General features: G+C 38.2%; 1 protein-coding gene across 2 annotated transcripts in view; it reads right to left on the bottom strand.

Annotated features, from left to right (window-relative positions):
* The window catches only part of LOC126199328 (uncharacterized), a 115,935-nt gene that overhangs the window by 70,657 nt on the left and 24,464 nt on the right, over positions 1–20,814 (bottom strand). For both annotated transcript variants that reach the window (XM_049936171.1, XM_049936172.1), the window contains one exon: positions 16,310–16,434. In XM_049936171.1, coding sequence (XP_049792128.1) covers positions 16,310–16,434 — 125 coding nt within the window. The remainder of the gene's footprint in view (positions 1–16,309; positions 16,435–20,814) is intronic.

Consider the following 20,814-nt stretch of genomic DNA (forward strand, 5'->3'; position numbering starts at 1 on the left):
TATTCAATTCAGAACTTTTAAGAGATTTCTCCACATCATATGCCCAAAATATGATGACAGGCAGATAGAAGAGATTGAGTGTCTTAAATTCTTGGGATTACAGCTTGAGAAAGCCATCTATGTTGGTATAAAGACACATACTTCCTGCAGACCAAGGCACAATAGCAAAATGCAAGTTTTCACTGAAAGTCAATGGTAAATGACCTAACAGGAGACTGAGTCCGCATTGACTAATACTCTCCACATAGACCTCAAGATAGCAGATCTCCACCTAGATTGAGCACAAGATTATGTCAAATGGAGACAGAGAACCAAAAGAGCAGATCTTGCTGCATTGCGGGACAAATACTGAGGAGCAAGAAAAAGACTGCTTGACAGCAGATTCAACTCGGAGGAGCACACCACACAACTGCTGAAGTGCCTAAATAAATCTATTTGTAATGTGCGTGTTGTCAGGCATAGGTGACATAAAAACAAAAAAAAAAAAAAAAAACCTAGCATGCTTTGCTTACTTTCATTCCATAATGTCATACAGGATCATTTTTTTTGGGGTAGCTCATGAAGCCACGCTTAAGTATTATGTGTCCAAAAACTTGTAATACATATTATTTGTGGCGTGAACCAAAAAAGTTCTGTTGTGACCTGTTCATGTAACTGGAAATACTAATATGTAATTGGATCAATGAAATATTTACTACTTCACTGTTATAATTTGTTTATTTCTCAACTACTGCAAATGTGTATTGTAAACTGACTTTTCTTCTTGATTATACATGACTACAGAGGCATAAGAATTATCACACGCACCTCAGTGTATTGTCATTTGCTTGTTTTGTGGCAACTCTGTTATTACCTTTTAAATGAACATCTGTTTACGATTTTTTGACTTACTCCACATCCCTTAGGACTATTTAATAGCTGCAATTTCTTTGTAAATATGTATTGTGTGTTCTATTTTTCTGACACATTCTACATCTTTGAGGATCTCCTCACTATGGATCAAAAAGTACATTTAATCTAATCATAACAAGTTTGATAAGTTCTCTCTGGAATAGTTTGTACTCTACAGGAACACTGATACTATCAGCCATCTTAATCCAGCAGTGTTAATTTGTGTTTGTCCATTTATTTTCTTATAGGTCATTAGTAATATTTACCATGACTTTTAAAGCTTCCCCAATAGAGTGACTTGTGATACTCGTCTTGTGTCTGCAGCCAGATCTTCAAATCGACATAATATTTTGAAAGTCCACCTGGATGTCATCTTCAGGTGAATGCTACTGCTAATTTAGTCTCTGTCATTGACAGGAACTGCTATCATATGAAAAAGTACATTGTTGAACACCATCTCATCTACTATGAGTCCAAACTAATTATGGACTGATACTGCCTCATCTCAAAAGCCAAAGTAGTTGGTTGGTTGGTTGTTTTGGGGGAAGGAGACCAGACAGCGAGGTCATCGGTCTCATCGGATTAGGGAAGGACGGGGAAGGAAGTCGGCCGTGCCCTGTGAAAGGAACCATCCCGGCATTTGCCTGGAGCGATTTAGGGAAATCACGGAAAACCTAAATCAGGATGGCCGGACGCGGGATTGAACCGTCGTCCTTCCGAATGCGAGTCCAGTGTCTAACCACTGCGCCACCTCGCTCGGTGCCAAAGTAGTGATCTGGCAGTAGTAGTCTATACTTGAGGACAATGAAGCACACACAAGCTGATGAGAGAGTTAAAAAATTATTGCTTCTTTATTAAGTTAAAAACCACAGGACGACATGCATCCCACTTGCCAGTACACGAAGCACATGGTGGAGCCACTGTCGAGTAGTTCCAGTCCCTGATAAACTGGTCACCATCACTCACTGACAAATGATACAGGAAGCTACTATCAGGTGATGAGCATCCATTCACTCATTCACCTATGGCATTTATAGGAAGAATAAATCTTCGATTTTTGAGACTTTATTTTTACTGATCATGAGTTTTCAGTGTATGTTATAATTAGTGCTGAAAATCTAATCCAATTGATCTGTACCACCAGAGAGACAAAGGGTCACTGCATCACTTATATACAGTGTTGGAATAACTTGAAAAACACTTGAAAGACTATGTACAAGAAGGTACTTGTTGTCCCCCATCCCCCCATCTCAGGTCACATCATTACAATTCTGACAAGCGCTGCACATCTGAGACAAGCAAATTGTGTGAGACCCAATTCTAATCAATAGGAATTGTTGGCAGCAATTAAGTGCTAATGGATCAACATGTCTTCCTCATGCTTTCTATGTCTTGTGGAGTCCATGACAATGCATTGCTGTCATTGTCAGAGTTAACAGATTAACCCATTAAGTGTCATTATCCCCATATGGGGATTTGGCTTTGCACGGAAATTTTGCAATTCTGATGATGCTGGCAGTGAATGCTACCATTTCCCATTGTTTTCCAGACCTCTGTCGAGCACTTGCATTGAAGTTTCATCAGTTGTTAAACAAATGAGTTGTACACTTTTATTTCTCTGAAGAAGCTACATTTTTCAGTGTTACAAGAGTTACACATTTTCAAAACCGTGTAAGTTACATTATTATGTAAATAACTTCCAACACAGGCATATTTAATGGTTTGAGAAGATGTTTATTGATCATTTATTTCAAAGACCTACTTCATTTCTGCTTGACACCTGTCTGACCTTCAATCCCCATTTGGGGCTATGGCAGTTCTCATGTAAAACTTTATTTTGCTTTTATTTGCTCCTCAGGCACAATGAGTCACTATGAAGCACTTTCTGTGAGGAAAATTGAAGAATTGTAAATGACCCGAACTTCATGGCTTCTTTTGGTGATGTGAATGAGACCACTGACATTGTCGAGCTCCCTCCAGATCGTGTAGGTGAGATGTCTGACTGTGAAGATATCGACGAAAATATATTTGAAAATACTGTTCCATCTGATGTGCCAGGTTCTTGGAAATTCATGGCAAAGAGAAAAGGAAAATGAGGAATATTCAGGCCAATGACAGAAGAAAGTGAAAGCTATTATCACTTCTAGCTGGTCAACAGAAGATGCGACTTACTCTAAGACCTATCCTGATACACCAGAAAGTGAACAGCAAAAATCAAATTTGGTAGCAGCACTAAAAGGAAAATTTGCAGTTGAGTGCTTTGAAGAATTTTTTGATGACATGTACTGGACTTGATTGTCGGTGAAAGTGTCCGATATGCTACACAGAACAATAATCACAGCTATGAGTTATCCAATGGATGCACAAAAAAGTTCATAGATATACTACTTCTCACTGGATACCATGCTCACCCATAGGAAAAGCTATACTGGAATGAAGATGATGACTTTGATATATAAATCACAACAGATATCTGGAAATAATGCGCCACCTTCATTTTAATGCTAATACACGTCTAAACAGAATTCCACCTGACGAAAGGTATCAACTTTTTAAAACTTATCCGTCGACGGATTTACTGAATAATAATTTCATGGAATTTCGAGTTTTTTCCGACAGCCTGAGCATTGATGAGCAAATGGTATGATATTAGGCCACCATTACCCAAAACAATTCATTCGTGGGAAACCAGTGAGATTTGGATTCAAACAGTGAGCCATGTGCTGTTCTCAAAGCAGTTTGTTACCATATGTCAGTCTACGAAGGAAATTCGAAGGATAGAAATGATGTCTCAGTTCAGGAACTTGGCAGATCAGTTGTGTTGAATATGATTTCTTTTCTGCACACTCCTGAACTTCACAAAATATATTCTGATAACTTTTTCACGAGCTTCTATTTGACGAAAGAGCTCTCAGAAATGAGAGTAAGGGCAAGTGGAACTGCCTGTATGAAGTGAATGAATAACTGTCCAATAGAATCTGAGAACAGCCTGAAGAAGAAACGAAGAGGAGTGTATGACTATAGATTTAACAAGAATGGCAGTAATATGGAAGGATAACAACTGCATAAAGCTCTTGTCAAACCATGAGACAAGGCATCCAGTAAGCCAAGTAAAGAGATGGAGCAAAGCAGAGATCAAAGAAGTGCAAGTTCCAAAGCCAAGAATGATTTCAGAATATAACAATCATATGAGAGGTGTGGACAAACTGGACTGGAATGTGGGGGAATATTGTGTGAAAATTCAAGGTAAGAAATGTACTTCCCATTGTTCACCAATGCATTAGATGTAGCACTGGTTAACACGCTGTCTCTCAAATGAAAGTACTCCAGTGCTTCAATTCTGGAGGACGGTGACAAGGGCATATCTTGTTCAATCATCTGCTCCTTCTGATCTGAAAAGGGCAGGACGTCCATCATACCCAAAGTTATCCCTTTCACTTGTACCAATTGAACTCAGGACTTCTGGAAACGAACCTGTGACTGAATGCACAACACTGGGGAAACAAAGAAAATGCACAATTTGCAAGAAAAATGTGAGGAAACAGTATTCAGTGTGCAATTTGGGACTCCATATTGATTGTTTTGTTGTCTGGCACAAAAAAATAAAAGAAAATGTAAAAAGTGAGTGGCATGTGCCAAGATCCCCATTTAGGGATCAATTAAAATAAATCATTTATTTCAAGGTTTTTGCATTTTTTTAAATTTTATATTCCTTTACCTCATTTCTATGTCAATCAGGCAATTATTTTTTAAGTAATTCTTTTTTAAGTATTTTTTAAGTGATTCTTTTTTACAATGTTTGCACTATTGCAAGGTGTCATTCAATTTGCAAAAAAATCCTTTCCGTAGAAGTGGTTGAGTACATGGGCTACATTTTTAACACTGGTGGTATTTGGTCAACATCATCTTATAGCTGTTGCCAAACCAGTAACATTTCACGTTCTCAAAGAACTGCAATCATTCTTTGTAAAAATTAATTCCTGTGTTACATACAGATGGCAATAAGATTCACAGAAAAAGTCTTTATCTTTAGTAGCACAAGGCTGCAATGAGGTGCTTGCCTTAAACAAATGCTTCATTTGGTCACTTGTCAGCAGTGCCTTATTGACACACTATGGACCAGATCACAGCCGACTAAAAATACTGGCTCGGGTACTGGAAGCCGCCTTGTTTGTGACATAGGCAAAGTAGTTCTTTGCCTGTAGTGGCCGTGATCTGTTCCATGTGAGTTTACTGGTTCAATTGCATATGTGATTCAGGACATCTGCATGAACTTGTGTGTTATTTGTTTGTTCACTTCAGCTGCTAAAGTGAAATTTTTTAAGTTACAGTTCTATTAATGGTAAGTGTTTCTTATTAACTGCTAGTATAAGTAGCAATTGTAATGTCTTCATGATCAATGTGAACAAGTATCTTCAAGGTTCTTGCAAACTATCCTTTAAGGTTATGTCATTTTGTGTATATTTATATTGTAATATATCTAAAAACAAAGATGATGTGACTTACCAAATGAAAGTGCTGGCAGGTCGACAGACACACAAACAAACACAAACATACACACAAAATTCAAGCTTTCGCAACAAACTGTTGCCTCATCAGGAAAGAGGGAAGGAGAGGGAAAGACGAAAGGATGTGGGTTTTAAGGGAGAGGGTAAGGAGTCATTCCAATCCCGGGAGCGGAAAGACTTACCTTAGGGGGAAAAAAGGTGGTCTTTAAATATGTCTGCTTGTGTCTGTATATGTGTGGATGGATATGTGTGTGTGTGTGTGCGAGTGTATACCTGTCCTTTTTTCCCCCTAAGGTAAGTCTTTCCGCTCCCGGGATTGGAATGACTCCTTACCATCTCCCTTAAAACCCACATCCTTTCGTCTTTCCCTCTCCTTCCCTCTTTCCTGATGAGGCAACAGTTTGTTGCGAAAGCTTGAATTTTGTGTGTATGTTTGTGTTTGTTTGTGTGTCTGTCGACCTGCCAGCACTTTCATTTGGTAAGTCACATCATCTTTGTTTTTAGATATATTTTTCCTACGTGGAATGTTTCCCTCTATTAAAAACAAAGATGATGTGACTTACCGAACGAAAGCGCTGGCAGGTCGATAGACACACAAACAAACACGAACACACACACACAAAATTCAAGCTTTCGCAACAAACTGTTGCCTCATCAGGAAAGAGGGAAGGAGAGGGAAAGACGAAAGGATGTGGGTTTTAAGGGAGAGGGTAAGGAGTCATTCCAATCCCGGGAGCGGAAAGACTTACCTTAGGGGGAAAAAGGACAGGTATACACTCGCACACACACACATATCCACCCACACATATACATACACAAGCAGACATATTTAAGTCATTCCGCTCCCCCGGGATTGGAATGACTCCTTACCCTCTCCCTTAAAACCCACATCCTTTCGTCTTTCCCTCTCCTTCCCTCTTTCCTGATGAGGCAACAGTTTGTTGCAAAAGCTTGAATTTTGTGTGTGTGTTCGTGTTTGTTTGTGTGTCTATCGACCTGCCAGCGCTTTCGTTCGGTAAGTCACATCATCTTTGTTTTTGGGATATATTTTTCCCACGTGGAATGTTTCCCTCTATTATATTTATATTGTAATAGATACACTGAACATCCTTCTTCAGGTATTAAAAATGTCAAGATGCTGTAGTGTGGCTGACTGTAAAAGAAATTACAAAATGAAAAAGCCAGCAGTTTTTATTTACCCAGTGATGAAGAACCAAAGAAAATGTGGTTGAGAAAAATTCCACTGACTTTTCAAAGTTACAGAAGCCTATAATATGCATGAAGTATTTTAGTGAAGAGTGCACAGTAAAAACAGAACAGTTCACGGCTGATGGAAAAGTAAACACCTTTGTAAGAAGTTATCCAAAGCTGAAACCCTATGCACGGTCATCAATTTTCTCTAATTTGTCACAATAGTCGACAATCACTGGACCCTCTTGCAGAAGGTTATGTGATGGAGAAAGTGAAAATTTTGAAAACAGAAAGAAGCCTGGAAGATTATAGGCAGTACGAAGAGCAGAATGCTATTCATGATTTGGAAGACATATACAAATATTTTTCTAGTGGTATCCATTTCAACAAGGAACACTGATACTGTATTAAGAATGAACAAAAAAATAAGTGCTGTGTTTTACTGGTACAACTGATGAAATACCTAATATTATTGGATATGTAACTGTCAAGACTGATCTGAGTGTCCTCCTTTCCTTGGGTAAATATAAAATTCCTCAGCATAAAGTGCCCCACAGTTGTGTGACAATAAAATTTGTGTGTGTCTTAGGTAGTATAATTAAATATATCAAATCAATAGTACCTAAAGAAGACACTTTAAACAAGAATTTTGTGATTCAATACAAAATGAATATGTTGGAAGAAGTTTTTTCAGATGACAGATGTTCACAGTTGCAACTAATAATAGAGCAAATACAGTTTATAAATAAAAACAACAGCTGTAAGTACAGTGGGAACACATTATTATCGCCAGCTACACTTTATGTACATTCACCATCTGCAAATGTCACTGAGCACAATAGTGGTTATCTGTATGTGCCACATCCTTGCAATGTGAGGAACCTTATAGCAAAGTTAAATTTAAACAGTTTAAACTTGAGTACCTGAAGATTACAAAGGAATTTTTGAAAGATTGTGAACTTGTGGTAAATGTGCTTCTGGATGAAACTTACATTGAGCCTTGTTTGATCTCTAAGGCAGATACAATATAAGGTACCAGCAAGACTGATGATAATTTTGTTAAAACAACTCAGGTTTCCTTGTTATCAAGCACTCCCCCCCCCCCCTGCCCCCTTTCCAAAATTTAAAAATGTTTAGACTATTATACCTGTTCACAATTTAACAGCTCCACATCTAAAAAAATATGCTATTACATTTAATAAATGAAGTAGAGAAAATTTAATTTATTGTGTTAGCTTCAGCATCAGATAATAATGCAGTACATCGGAAACCTTATGAGATACTTACTCCAAATTGCGTACTGCAGCCTTGTATTGCACATCTTGTCAATAAAAGTAGAAAGTTATTCTTAATTTTTTATGCTGTACATACACTGAAATGTATGCGTAACAACTGGACTGGTAAACCTGACAGAGCGTCGAAGTTCCTGATTTTGATCTTATAGTTATTGTAGCTTTTGAGTATTTGGAACTGATGTACAAAAATAAAACGGTGCATAAGTAAAATACAGTCATTTGTAGTGATTTGAGGCCCTATTCACTTGTAACATTCAGAAACAAGATATTAATCTAGCACTGAAAATTTTTGGTGCAAGAACAGTAGCTGCTAGAAAGATCTCAGCTTCTAGGTACACATACTTTTCAGAATCGCAATATACAGCATCGTTCATACAAATCATTTGTGACTGATGGCACATAGTGAATGTTAGAGGTGCATATGAAGGTGAAAGATTCAACAATCAGTATGGGCAACCTATTTGGGTAAATAGTTTCTTAAAATTAGAGCTTTTAAAGAAAATGTCATCGAGATTGAAAGACTGGAGGCAGAGTGTTCCTAGCTGCCAATCTTCAAGCCCTCAGACTTTTCAGTCACTAATCAACACACTTGATACTTTCTTAGTCTTGATTCCATATGTATTTGAACATTACAAAACAGATTACAGGCTGATGAGCGAGTTTCAGAGCGACGATCTGGAAGGTAGATTTAGCTGTTAGGGTCAACTCAGTGAGGCAAATTACTATGTAAGTTATGCCCAAATGATTATGAAGAAAATAGTATTCGTTGATATGATGCAGCTTAATTCTTTGCATAAAAATATACCCCTGAGGACTCTGCTTCCTTGTTCTGGTACGTATGTTGACACATATTCTGTGATTGTAAGGGAGAAGCACTGAAAGACCTGAGTCGAAACAAGGCCCCTGGAGTAGACAACATTCCATTAGAACTACTGACAGCCTTGGGAGAGCCAGTCCTGACAAAACTCTACCATCTGGTGAGCAAGATGTATGAGACAGCCAAAATACCCTCAGACTTCAAGAAGAATATAATAATTCCAATCCCAAGGAAAGCAGGTGTTGACAGATGTGAAAATTGTCGAACTATCGGTTTAATAAGTCACAGCTGCAAAATAATAACGCGAATTCTTTACAGACGAATGGAAAAACTGATAGAAGCCGACCTCGGGGAAGATCAGTTTGGATTCCGTAGAAATGGTGGAATACGTGAGGCAATACTGACTCTACGACTTATCTTAGATGAAAGATTAAGGAAAGGCAAACCTACATTTCTAGCATTTGTAGACTTAGAGAAAGCTTTTGACAATGTTGATTGGAATACTCTCTTTCAAATTCTGAAGGTGGCAGGGGTAAAATACAGGGAGCGAAAGGCTATTTACAATTTGTACAGAAACCAGATAGCAGTTATAAGAGTCGAGGGGTATGAAAAGGAAGCAGTGGTTGGAAAGAGAGTGAGACAGGGTTGTAGCCTATCCCCGATGTTATTCAATCTGTATATTGAGCAAGCAATAAAGGAAACAAAAGAAAAGTTCGGAGTAGGTATTAAAATCCATGGAGAAGAAATTAAAACTTTGAGGTTCGCCGATGACATTGTAATTCTGTCAGAGACAGCAAAGGTCTTGGAAGAGCAGTTGAACGGAATGGACAGTGTCTTGAAAGGAGGGTATAAGATGAACATCAACAAAAGCAAAACGAGGATAATGGAATGTAGTCGAATTAAGTCGGGTGATGCTGAGGGAATTAGATTAGGTAATGAGACACTTAAAGTAGTAAAGGAGTTTTGCTATTTGGGGAGCAAAATAACTGATGATGGTCGAAGTAGAGAGGATATAAAATGTAGACTGGCAATGGCAAGGAAAGCGTTTCTTAAGAAGAAAAATTTGTTAACATCGAGTATATATTTAAATGTCAGGAAGTCATTTCTGAAAGTATTTGTATGGAGTGTAGCCATGTATGGAAGTGAAACGTGGACGATAAATAGTTTACACGAGAAGAGAATAGAAGCTTTCGAAATGTGGTGCTACAGAAGAATGCTGAAGATTAGATGGGTAGATCACGTAACTAATGAGGAGGTATTGAATAGAATTGGGGAGAAGAGGAGCTTGTGGCACAACTTGACTAGAAGAAGGGTTCGGTTTGTAGGACATGTTCTGAGACATCGAGGGATCACCAAATTAGTATTGGAGGGCAGCGTGGAGGGTAAAAATTGTAGAGGGAGACCAAGAGATGAATACACAAAGCAGATTCAGAAGGATGTAGGCTGCAGTTGGTACTGGGAGATGAAGAAGCTTGCACAGGATAGAGTAGCATGGAGAGCTGCATCAAACCAGTCTCAGGACTGAAGACCACACCAACACCACCACCACCACCACCACCACCACCACCACCAACAACAACAACAACAACAACAAGGGAGAATTTTGAAATATGAAAGGTACCAGAAAGTTTTCTGTCTTTATTGATGTACACATCTGGTTGTGCTCTAAAGAAGGAACTTTTTCTTAAATGTGTTATATTTCCGATCTGGTAAGGAAGTCGAATTACCCAACCCAAATGACTTCATTGCAGAATGTGACCACGGAAGGTTGACAGTTCCCACTGAGAACACTGTTATGGTGACTACTCTTGCCTGGTACATGTTGAAACATGTATCGGATGTGTGTTCAGGTACTTTCATTGGTGATTTACATCAACTTTCTGTTTTGCACTAAATGTATAGTCTTAAGTTGGATTTCTGTGATCCTGATGAGGCTCATTTACATGATACTTGTATATGCTAGAGAACTTTGAGGGACTTATTTCTAAACATCAATTTCTGATTGTGCAAGGTGATGATAAATAATCTAAGAATGTCAATGACACTATACCAAGCAAACAAAGTGGCAGGCAGTTAAAAAAACTGATGAAAACATAAAAATATTTTGTAAATAAATATGTAAATGCTATACTTACTCAATATTTTAATGCAGTTTTCAATAAATAAATATGTAAATGCCATATTTTTCAGTAATTCCATCCCACTTCTCCTATATAACAATTCTGAACTATGACGTTTGAAGAAGCTTACAAAGAAAAGAGAAAATTCCATTTCATAAGTTGTGTGTAATACAGATTTTGTGACATATTCATTTTACAATTTTATCATGCGGCTCTGTGTGTGTGTGTGTGTGTGTGTGTGTGTGTGTGTGATGGAATTCAGAGGCTAGGCGGGAATGAAGTGCACTATTTGGCCTAAAAGTTTTTGTAAGGAATTGTAAAACAATTGTTTATGAAAATGTGTGTGTGGTTTTGAAATTCAGAGACTGAACAGAATCTGAAGTACAGTATTGGGCATAAACATTTTTGTGGGGAATTCAGAAGCTGCCAATTATCTAAATGTGTGTGTGTGTGTGTGTGTGTGTGTGTGTGTGTGTGTGTGAGTGTGGTTTTTTTTTTTTTTTTTTTTTAAAAAAAAAGAGGCTAGACAGAAGTCAAGTACAGTATTTGGCATAAACGTTTCACAGGGAAGTATAAAGTAATCATTTACAAAAATACGTGTGTGCGTGTTTTGAAATTTAGTTTCAATACAGAATTAAAAATGTAACATTTGATATAAAGCCTTTTGTCCTATAGTATGAAAACAATCATTTATGAAAAAGAGTGAGTGTGTGTGTGGTTGTTTTTTTTTTTTTTTGTTTTTTTTTGCTAGTTTCAAGATGATTGGTGCAGAAGTAGCAAGTTGCTTATTGCCAAATGACACTCGATGCTCTAAGTTCTTTTTTTCTTTTAAATAAAAACTGAAACAGTACCATCATTTGTGTCACTAAGGAAAAAGATTTCAGTTACTTCAAGAGTAAATAATAATTCACAAACAACTATGTCATTATACTTAATTTAGTGCAGCATGAAAGGCAAGTATTTGAGATTGTACATAGTTCAGTCCACAAACTGCCAGCAGCCTTCGTCTAGCCACAGCTCAGCTCACAGTCTACAGAGCTACTTTGGTAACAGCACCAATGTGTGCCCAGGCCAGTATTTCTAGTCAGCCATGGGACTAGATGGTTTGGGATATCTGATTGTTTTTACTCTGAAGTTTTTCTAGTGCACCCGAGATTACCCCTAAGCAAAAATGATGTGATCATCACAGTGCCTGCTACTAGGCAAGTCCATGGTGTCTGTCTGCTGGTGGACCGCAAGTCCTTCGTAGCAATTTTGGGACTAGGCCACTGGTGCACTGCCTGCAGTGCTGGGTGCTTGTTCCCATCTTATCTTGCTAATACTAAGAGGAAACATACTGATGTAGGTGTTATTATCAATCTGTTTAGGGACCTCAAAATCAATCATTGATCATGCCATGTTTTGCAACTCTCCCAGACATCAATAAGAGTTTTGGCCCAGGTGTGACCAATAGTATCTAGAAGGTTCCTCATTTAAGCAGTGTAAAACTCCACCAGCAAGACAGTTCTGATAAAACTTGATGGTGATTGGCACTGATTAGTACCAAACATCCAGGTATGTAACATGTCTGCTCGATTCAAGTTTCAACAGGTTTGAAACACGAGAGAGAGAGAGAGAGAGAGAGAGAGAGAGAGAGAGAGAGAGAGAGAGAGAGAGAAGAGGAAGAGGAAGAGGAGGAGGAGTTTGAATTGTCAATTGTCACCTTAGTTGACATGAGACAGTCATTTGTCTAGCTCCTGGCAGTAGCATAACAATATGAAATACAAACAGCAGCAGAATAGGCTATCACAAATGACAGAGAAATCATTTAAGTCCAAGAATAACCTGTTACATACAGAGTGGTGCAACTGATGTTCGTCATCAATCATTATTGTATCTATTATCTGCAACCACAGCATTTGTTGAAAATACACCCATGAGAAGAGCAGTGCTGTCAAAGAAACAAGTAGTCACTCCTCTTCAGTTAATTAGCTTCATGTTCCAGGATCATTTTGCATGATCAATTATGATGATGCAGAATGGGTCTTTCACATTCACATTGCAAATTAATTAGTAAATGTTGCTACATGCTGAATATCTATACGTTTTATTTATTTATTTTAAACATACAGATAAGAGTTAGTAATTCTTACTGACCGCCTTTCTCACATTACAATAATAGGAATTCTTCTAAGGAACAGAAGTTGTCAAGGATAAACTATATTGTCCTGAACAAGCAGTGTTAAAAAGATTATTCCTAGTGGCATTCACAACCAACCAGTCATGTACTGAGTACTACTTCAAGCACAGCCACAGTAATTTTCCATATTTTATCACAACTTGCCATCATTACCATGGAAGAGGATGTCTAATCAAGAGTACACGTAAAAAAACCTGAGATATTATTTAGTGAGTTCTAAGGGAGAGAAATTCAGGTAGATTACCACAGCTAAGGACTTTGGGAAATGGTAAATGTCTAATGAGAAAGGATGATATATTGATTTAATAGGGTAAAGGGTGAGTACAAAGAAGGTAAGTCATTAGCTATGTTTTGCAGCTAGAGGTGTGATCACATTGTCTGATATAGTGAGAGAGATCATTTGAAATTTGGGTTCCTGCTGCCAAACAGGTTTTACGGACATTGGTTGTACCATGGAGTGAGAAATGAAGGAGTTTTCTCTGGTGATAACAAGTTTTTCTAATATGAATGGTAAGTTGGAGGAGAAATAGAAGGGACTGCATATGTTGATCTGTTGGTAAAGCAGACAGTGTGTATGGAAATCTCTTTGTCTGTCTTCTAATAGCCAGTAAGCTGTGCTTAACAGTGTGGTACTTGCATCTAACTAGGAGTACTCTACATTGACCAAGACGCTACTGACATTGTTCATAAACAATACGTCAAGAACTTTCATCAGACTGATACGGCGAGCTCAACGCCTTCAGTCACTGAAGAGAAATATACAGTCATCAGCTCCCCATCTCGGGTCTTTTAAGTGACTACATTAAAGTGCCTGTCACATAAAACCTCAATGTTACTACGAGACCGACTCTTCTAGTGGCAGAATCAAATTTACAAGTTTCAACTTTAAAATCTGACATTCAATGAGTCTGATACCACACAACATCACATTTTCTAACACGAAGTCAATATATACAGAATATATTACCCATGTTTGACCATGGTCCACAATGAACAATAATATTTTTCAGCTCACGCAATGGTAAAAGCACTGACCCTCCTTCATTTTTGCTGTTTCACACGTCGCTATTTCAAGCGAAGATCAATGCATATTCTCAGGTAAGTACTTGTACAATACTGTAGCCACAGGAACAATTGACAGCGCTATCCTTTATCAGTGCTTTACCATAATAAATGTAACTAAGGTGTATTTGCCTGTAACATAAAAAAGTTCATGATGCCAAATACAAAATTTGAATTGTGTCGTTATAGTTGCCCTCCATTTCCTCACAAGTTCCCCTACGATACTCCAATAAAATCTAAAATAATTAATCATAGTTCCTGGAATCATAAATAACTTAAGGATGCTAGCTAATACATCCAGCAGAATGAACTACACTGTCCAGTCACAATGTGACCACCTGACAAAAGCCTGAATAGCCATTATTTGCAGCACAGACTGCTGCAAGACATGGAGAAAGGTTCTGGAAGTTACTGACGGGGATGTGGAGCCGTGCCATCTCGAATGCCTTGACCAGCTGCACAAGATTTATGAATTGAGGATCCATGGCACAAACAGAATGATCAATGTGGTCCCACAGATTTTTGATTTGGTTTAAATCCAAGGGGGTTTGGTGGCCATGGGAGTATGACAAACTCATGCTGGTGCTCTTCAATTCACACTTGTGCACTATGAGCTGTGTTACATGTTGCATTGTCCCACTGGTATATGTCATCATGCTGAGAGAAAACAAACTGCATGTAGGAGTGGGCATAGTCCTAAAGGATAAACGTATATTTGTGTTGGGCCACTGTGCCTTCCAGAATCACGGGATCACTCAGAGAGTGCCATAAAAACATTCCCCAGACCATAATGCTCCTCCTCTGGCCTGGACCCTTCTGAAGAATGTTGCAGGGTGTTTGCTTTCAGACATTTCACGCAGTACATGCCAATGACCATCTGTCTGACAGAGCATAAAATGTAGTCCGTCTGGTCACCTGTCATCACACAGTGGATGTCCAGCTGTGGTACTGGCATGCACATTCCAGTCTTTGTTGCCGATGAACAGCAGTCAGCAAAGGTGCATGAACCAGGTGGTTGGCCATTGGTTCACCTACACAGACAGCTGCTCAACAGTTTCACATCTATTTGTCCATGAACACGTCCGCAGTCATAATGCATCCCTGCACACGGGGCCCGTGATGCACCACAGCTGCCTCCGCACTTTTTATCGATAAAACCATTTTCTCATGCATGGTATAGTTTAACTATGGCAGCATGCCAACAGTTTACAAACTTAGCTGTTCTGGAAATCCTTCCACATCCTTAGCCTGAAATCCAATGGTCTTGCCCTTTTAGACATCAGATAAATTCTCAGTTCTGCATTCGACAACGACTGCACTGTTTTCCCAGTCCCCTGACATGATTTATACATCCTCCATTGCTAGTGATGTCAGCTGCCGTCTGTCAGTGGTTACTGCATGATGATGTCGAACATAGGTAGTGGTCATATTAATGGGACTGGACCATGTACAAAGCAAATAAAAAAAAAGTTTTTTCAACAGAGTGTAAGATGGTTGGGTCACATTACGAGCAAAAGCAAAGTGAAAACCACATTGAGGTCTCAGTGGAGCTTCCCGCTCGTGTAAACCTTGAAAAGTTACAGTAGTTCATAAGAACAGTCAATTGTTACAGAAAGTTTGTATCTAATATTGTCAAATATACCATTTTTAAATGAACTAATGAAAACTTTTGAATTGTAGCATAAAACAAAACTTTCCTGTCTGCAAGAGTGGTCGCACTCCTGCCAGGTAAACATAAGGTATTAGCCACCAACATTTCACAGCATGGCACAGATGCTGTGTTGTTGCATAAAAATGTAGATAGATTGGAACAGTCCACAGGTTTTGCTTCTAAAGCACTGCCTGTAACACTATCAAATGACTCACAATCAGAGAAAGAGGCACTAACTATTAGGTACAAAATTTCATACTGGTAACAAACCACAAACTGCTGATAACACTTTCTAATATACACAGAAGGACCCCAGGAAACTGGCCCGGTGGTTCTACAGGTGGCCACTATTAATTAGTAATTAAAATTGTTCAATCAATTGTAGACCCACCACAAAGCACACTAGAACCAAAGTCTTATCCCCACTGCCAAAGTGTCCAGATAAGGAGTCTGATATGTGTGAGGCACTATGTATCCAGCCAGATGATATGGTACAACACTACAACAAATGTATTGTGGTTCTGGGCTGGAGGAGGGGATTTAATGAACAAACTGTATGAGGTTTACAGAGTTTTATTGCTACTATAGTTCTCACCCCTGTAAAGTCTGCATCAGGATCACTGCTCATGTGCTTCACGAACTGTGCCAATAGATTTGATACAGTAACATCAGTTACTCCTGCAAGTACTTTTCCATGTAATAGTTCCAGTGAAGCATTAGCTGAAATGAAACAAGAATGTCTTATTAGAACCCAGAAAATTATTACTATTGGCATAAAACCATTCTTTAAAAGATCTGCCAACAAATACAAATTACCTACTCTACATATTGCAGTATGTCTTTAAAAACACAGAAAGAAAACATTGTTGCAATTTTTTGTGACAGTTTTAATACAAATTACAAGTTTTGCTCTGGGGATCTCTATTACTTGGGAGAAGAATTGTACAACACTCGCCTCCATGAATGAATCTATACTGCTGTAATTCATATAATGCATACGAACACACATATTTTATCAGATATGTATAATAAAAAAAATTAAGATTAATACTATTGTAAAACACATTACTTCCTTAACACAGATGGATATATATGGATAAACCTGACTTTTCATTTCACAGAATGGGCATACGATTAGTGAAACTGAACAGTTCAAATTTCTAGGTGTTCATATAGATAGTAAACTGCTGTGGAAAGCCCACGGTCAGGATCTTGTTCAAAGACTTAATGCAGCCATTTTTACTATTTGAATGGTATCTGAAGTGATTGATCGTTCAACACAAAAATTAGTCTACTTTGCTTATTTTCATTCGCTTACGTAGTATGGTATTATATTTTGGGGTAACTCTTCCCAATCTAAAAGGATATTTTTGGCTCAGAAACGGGCGGTTTGGGCAGTAAGTGGTGTAAATTCTCGAACCTCTTGTCGACCCCTGTTCACGAGTCTGGGTATTTTGACATTGGCCTATTTCTTGTCAACAATATTAGCTTATTCCCAAGAATAGGCAGCTTTCATTCGGCGAATACTCGGCAGAAATCAAACCTGCATTTGGATTGGACTTCCTGAACTCTTGTGCAGAAAGGTGTGCAGTATACTGCTGCATCCATTTTCAATAAGCTACCACTCGAATTCAAAAATCTTACCAGTAATCCACATACTTTCAAATCAAAACCGAAGAGTTTCCTCATGGGTCACTCCTCCTATTCTGTCAAGGAGTCACTTGAAAATTAAGCTGATTCTTGTTGTATTGTCGATTGTGTTTACTTAAACTTTTGGATTGACTTTTTTGGGTTCATAAATATTTTATTTTTATCTGTTATCACTTTTATGTTGTAATTTCTATGACCTTAGAGATATGTTCCTTAATTTGGTCCTACAGAACTTAATGCATAAATAAAAAAATAAAATAAAATAAAAATTGAGTGTTTTCTTGTTTTTATGTGTTACACCATCTCCTGGACAAGAGCTCCTTGATCTGACTAGAGTCAGCATATACAGAATTTCTGTATCGGTAAACTTTTTCTCAAAATTTGAACAATGTTTCTTGGAACTGTACATGTAACTTTTTAGTACAATGTAACTACCAATCACAAGGAAACGTTACTGGTGACAACAAAGGATACTGTTTAGAAAGATTTACAATTTTCATCATGGTGGTACACCACGGGCCATAGACCACAGCGGTGAACAAAAGCAGCGGGGTTTTGTATGGGTAAATGCACATGCACCTGTTGAGCAACTGACCACCCAGATGAACCAAGGGGCTACCAACAGTATCTCCTCAATGGCTGTCCACCAAACATTGTTGAGTATAGGTCTAAGCAGTAGGCATCTGGTGCATGGACCCATGCTAACTGCTGTTCATTGGCAATGAAGGCTGGAATGTGCATCCCAATACTGCAACTGGAGCTCCACTGGGTGGCAACAGGCAGCCTTTTGCAATGAACTATATTTTACAGTCCATCGGCATGAAATGCCTGAAAGCAAACACCTTGCCACAACCATCAGAAAGGTCCAGGCCGGAGGAGGGAGTGTTACAGTCTGGGGAATGTTTCTGTGGCATTCCCTTGGTGATCTCGCCATTCTGGAAGGGACAATGTATTAACACAAATATGCATCTAACCCTGGGGACCCTGTCCACCCCTAAATGCAATTTGTTTTTCCATGGCACGGTGCCATCTACCCGCAGGGCAATGCAACATGTCACACGGCTCGCAGTGTACGAGATTGGTTCGAAGAACACCAGGATGAGTTTACTGTACTCCACCGGCCACTGAACTCCCCACATTTAAACCCATTTGAGAACCTGTGGGACACCTTGACCTGGTTATTTGCATCATGGAATCTCAACAGAGAAATGTAGTGCAGCTGGCCATGGCACTGAAGCCAGTATGGCTCCACATCCCTCATTGAATCTTGTCCTGCACATCTCACAGTGCTTCACACTGCAATAGATGGTTATTCACACCATTGACAGGTGGTCACATTAATGTGACTGGACAGTGTAAGAACAAAAATAAAAAGAATCAACATTAAATGTTTACATACTGAAAATTCTGGATGCAAAATTAATATTAAATCTTTAGACTAGTCTGATGATTGAGCAGACATCATCAAGACTAAAGAAGAAATAAAATATGCCATAGGAAAACTACACAAGATTATGGCAAAGATAGGCTTCCTGATATCTTATGAGAAATCCCACTACATGGAAAATCTGCATTAAGCTAGCAGGAAAGTTACAATTAACATGGAATACAGGACGATTTTACTGGTCATAATTGTTGGAGGACACTGTAAAAGTTACAAAAACTGAAAAACAGGAACAGAAAATTATTAGAAAAAAATAGGCCTGCAAACAAGAAAATGGAACTTTGATGAAGAGAACATTATATCTCTAAATGGCATATGAAAAAGTAGCTTGGAATTCTATAGTCATGTTTATAGAATGGAAAACAACAGCCTAACCAAAAGATTACATGGGGAAAACTTACAATACATGGACATTGTAGAAGAAAACATAATAAATTGTCTAGCCTTTAGAACACTAGTAGCAAAACACAGATTCAAGGAGAAGCTTAAGAAGAAGACTGGCAAAAAAATGGTCAGAAGAATAGAAGGAAAAACTTAGTGGATTCATGCACAGAGGACAAGAAAGCAGAAATCATCCAACAAGTTTAAGAACGCTGCTTAAGTGAGAAAAACAAAGAAGGAAAAAAAGAGAGAAAGAAGCACAAAAATAATAAGTGATTCCAATTAAGAAAAATATATTACAAATCAGTTCACTTTGACCTCTGTGTGTTTATGAATCATTTATCAAACACTCTCATTTCCGCAGATGAAGGATTTTTCATAAAATTTGCCAATGAAAAACTTGAAACTGCGAGCCAACTTGTTTACAAGTATAAAGTAACAAATAATTATAAAACTTGTTAAAACCTGTTGAAATATTCTCTAAAGATATCAAGATGGAGTCTGCCATGAAAAATTGCATGGCTCTTAGTGTTGTCCCAGAGGCTACATATCGGCCACAGCCAAAGATGGGAGGTCGACTGAGCTGATGATGAAACATGAAAATTAGAATCTCAGAATGAGTCAGTAAAAAGATATCAACCATACCAGATGAAAAGAAAAGGGCACAAGGAGGAATTCACAAAGTGTGACTGGAAAATCCTGAAAAATCAGCCTGCAAAGGATGAATTTGATAAAAGATATTAATTCTTTAGGCTGCTCTGGTATTGAGTTACTATTTTGGTGTAGCTTACGGGCAGAATCAAGGTAAGTGACTCTGGGAAAGAGAAACAACTAAGGTAAGTCAACAGAGGAAAGGCAACTGGACCCGATTTGTAGTCTCTATGATTTTGCATAGAATATGTGAAAGGACTTACTCCCTCTTCTAGCAGTAGTCTATCACAGATTGTTGCAGTAATTAATCATTCCAAGTGATTGGAAAAATCGGTAAGTCTTTTCCTTTTTCAGTAAGGGTCACCAAACAGACGCACACGGCTGTAGACTTATGCAGGTTACAAAAATCTGTTGTAGAATTTTGGAACACATTTTATGCTATTGCACAAGATTGAAAATCTCCTCTACAAGAACCACATGGACTCTTTGAAAATCTCCTCTATAAGAACCACATGGACTCGGCAAGTGATGATCTTATGAATCCCAACTCGCACTGTTCATCTACAAGACCACAGGGCATCCATAGAAGTTTATCAACGAGCGGGCAATGCTCTAAAATTAGCATTTTCAGTATAACTGATTATGTGAATTTGAGTATGTATCATACCCCAAGAACTAAATTTGACAGGAAATAAGCAAAACTAATTATACCTCAAATGATTAATGATTATTAGGTATCCACAACCCGTTTCTATGGCAGATTAGTGTGATACCTAATAGTAAGCATATTTCAACTGGGGAAATACGGAATAAACTTTAAAATATGATTTTTTTTTTTTTCATATTTGATACCTTATATAACACCCTCTCCTTCCCTCTTTCCTGATGAGGCAACAGTTTGTTGCGAAAGCTTGAATTTTGTGTGTATGTGTTTGTTTGTGTGTCTGTCGACCTGCCAGCACTTTCATTTGGTA

Source organism: Schistocerca nitens, chromosome 8 (assembly GCF_023898315.1).
Source record: "Schistocerca nitens isolate TAMUIC-IGC-003100 chromosome 8, iqSchNite1.1, whole genome shotgun sequence".
In the NCBI taxonomy this organism is placed as follows: domain Eukaryota; kingdom Metazoa; phylum Arthropoda; class Insecta; order Orthoptera; family Acrididae; genus Schistocerca; species Schistocerca nitens.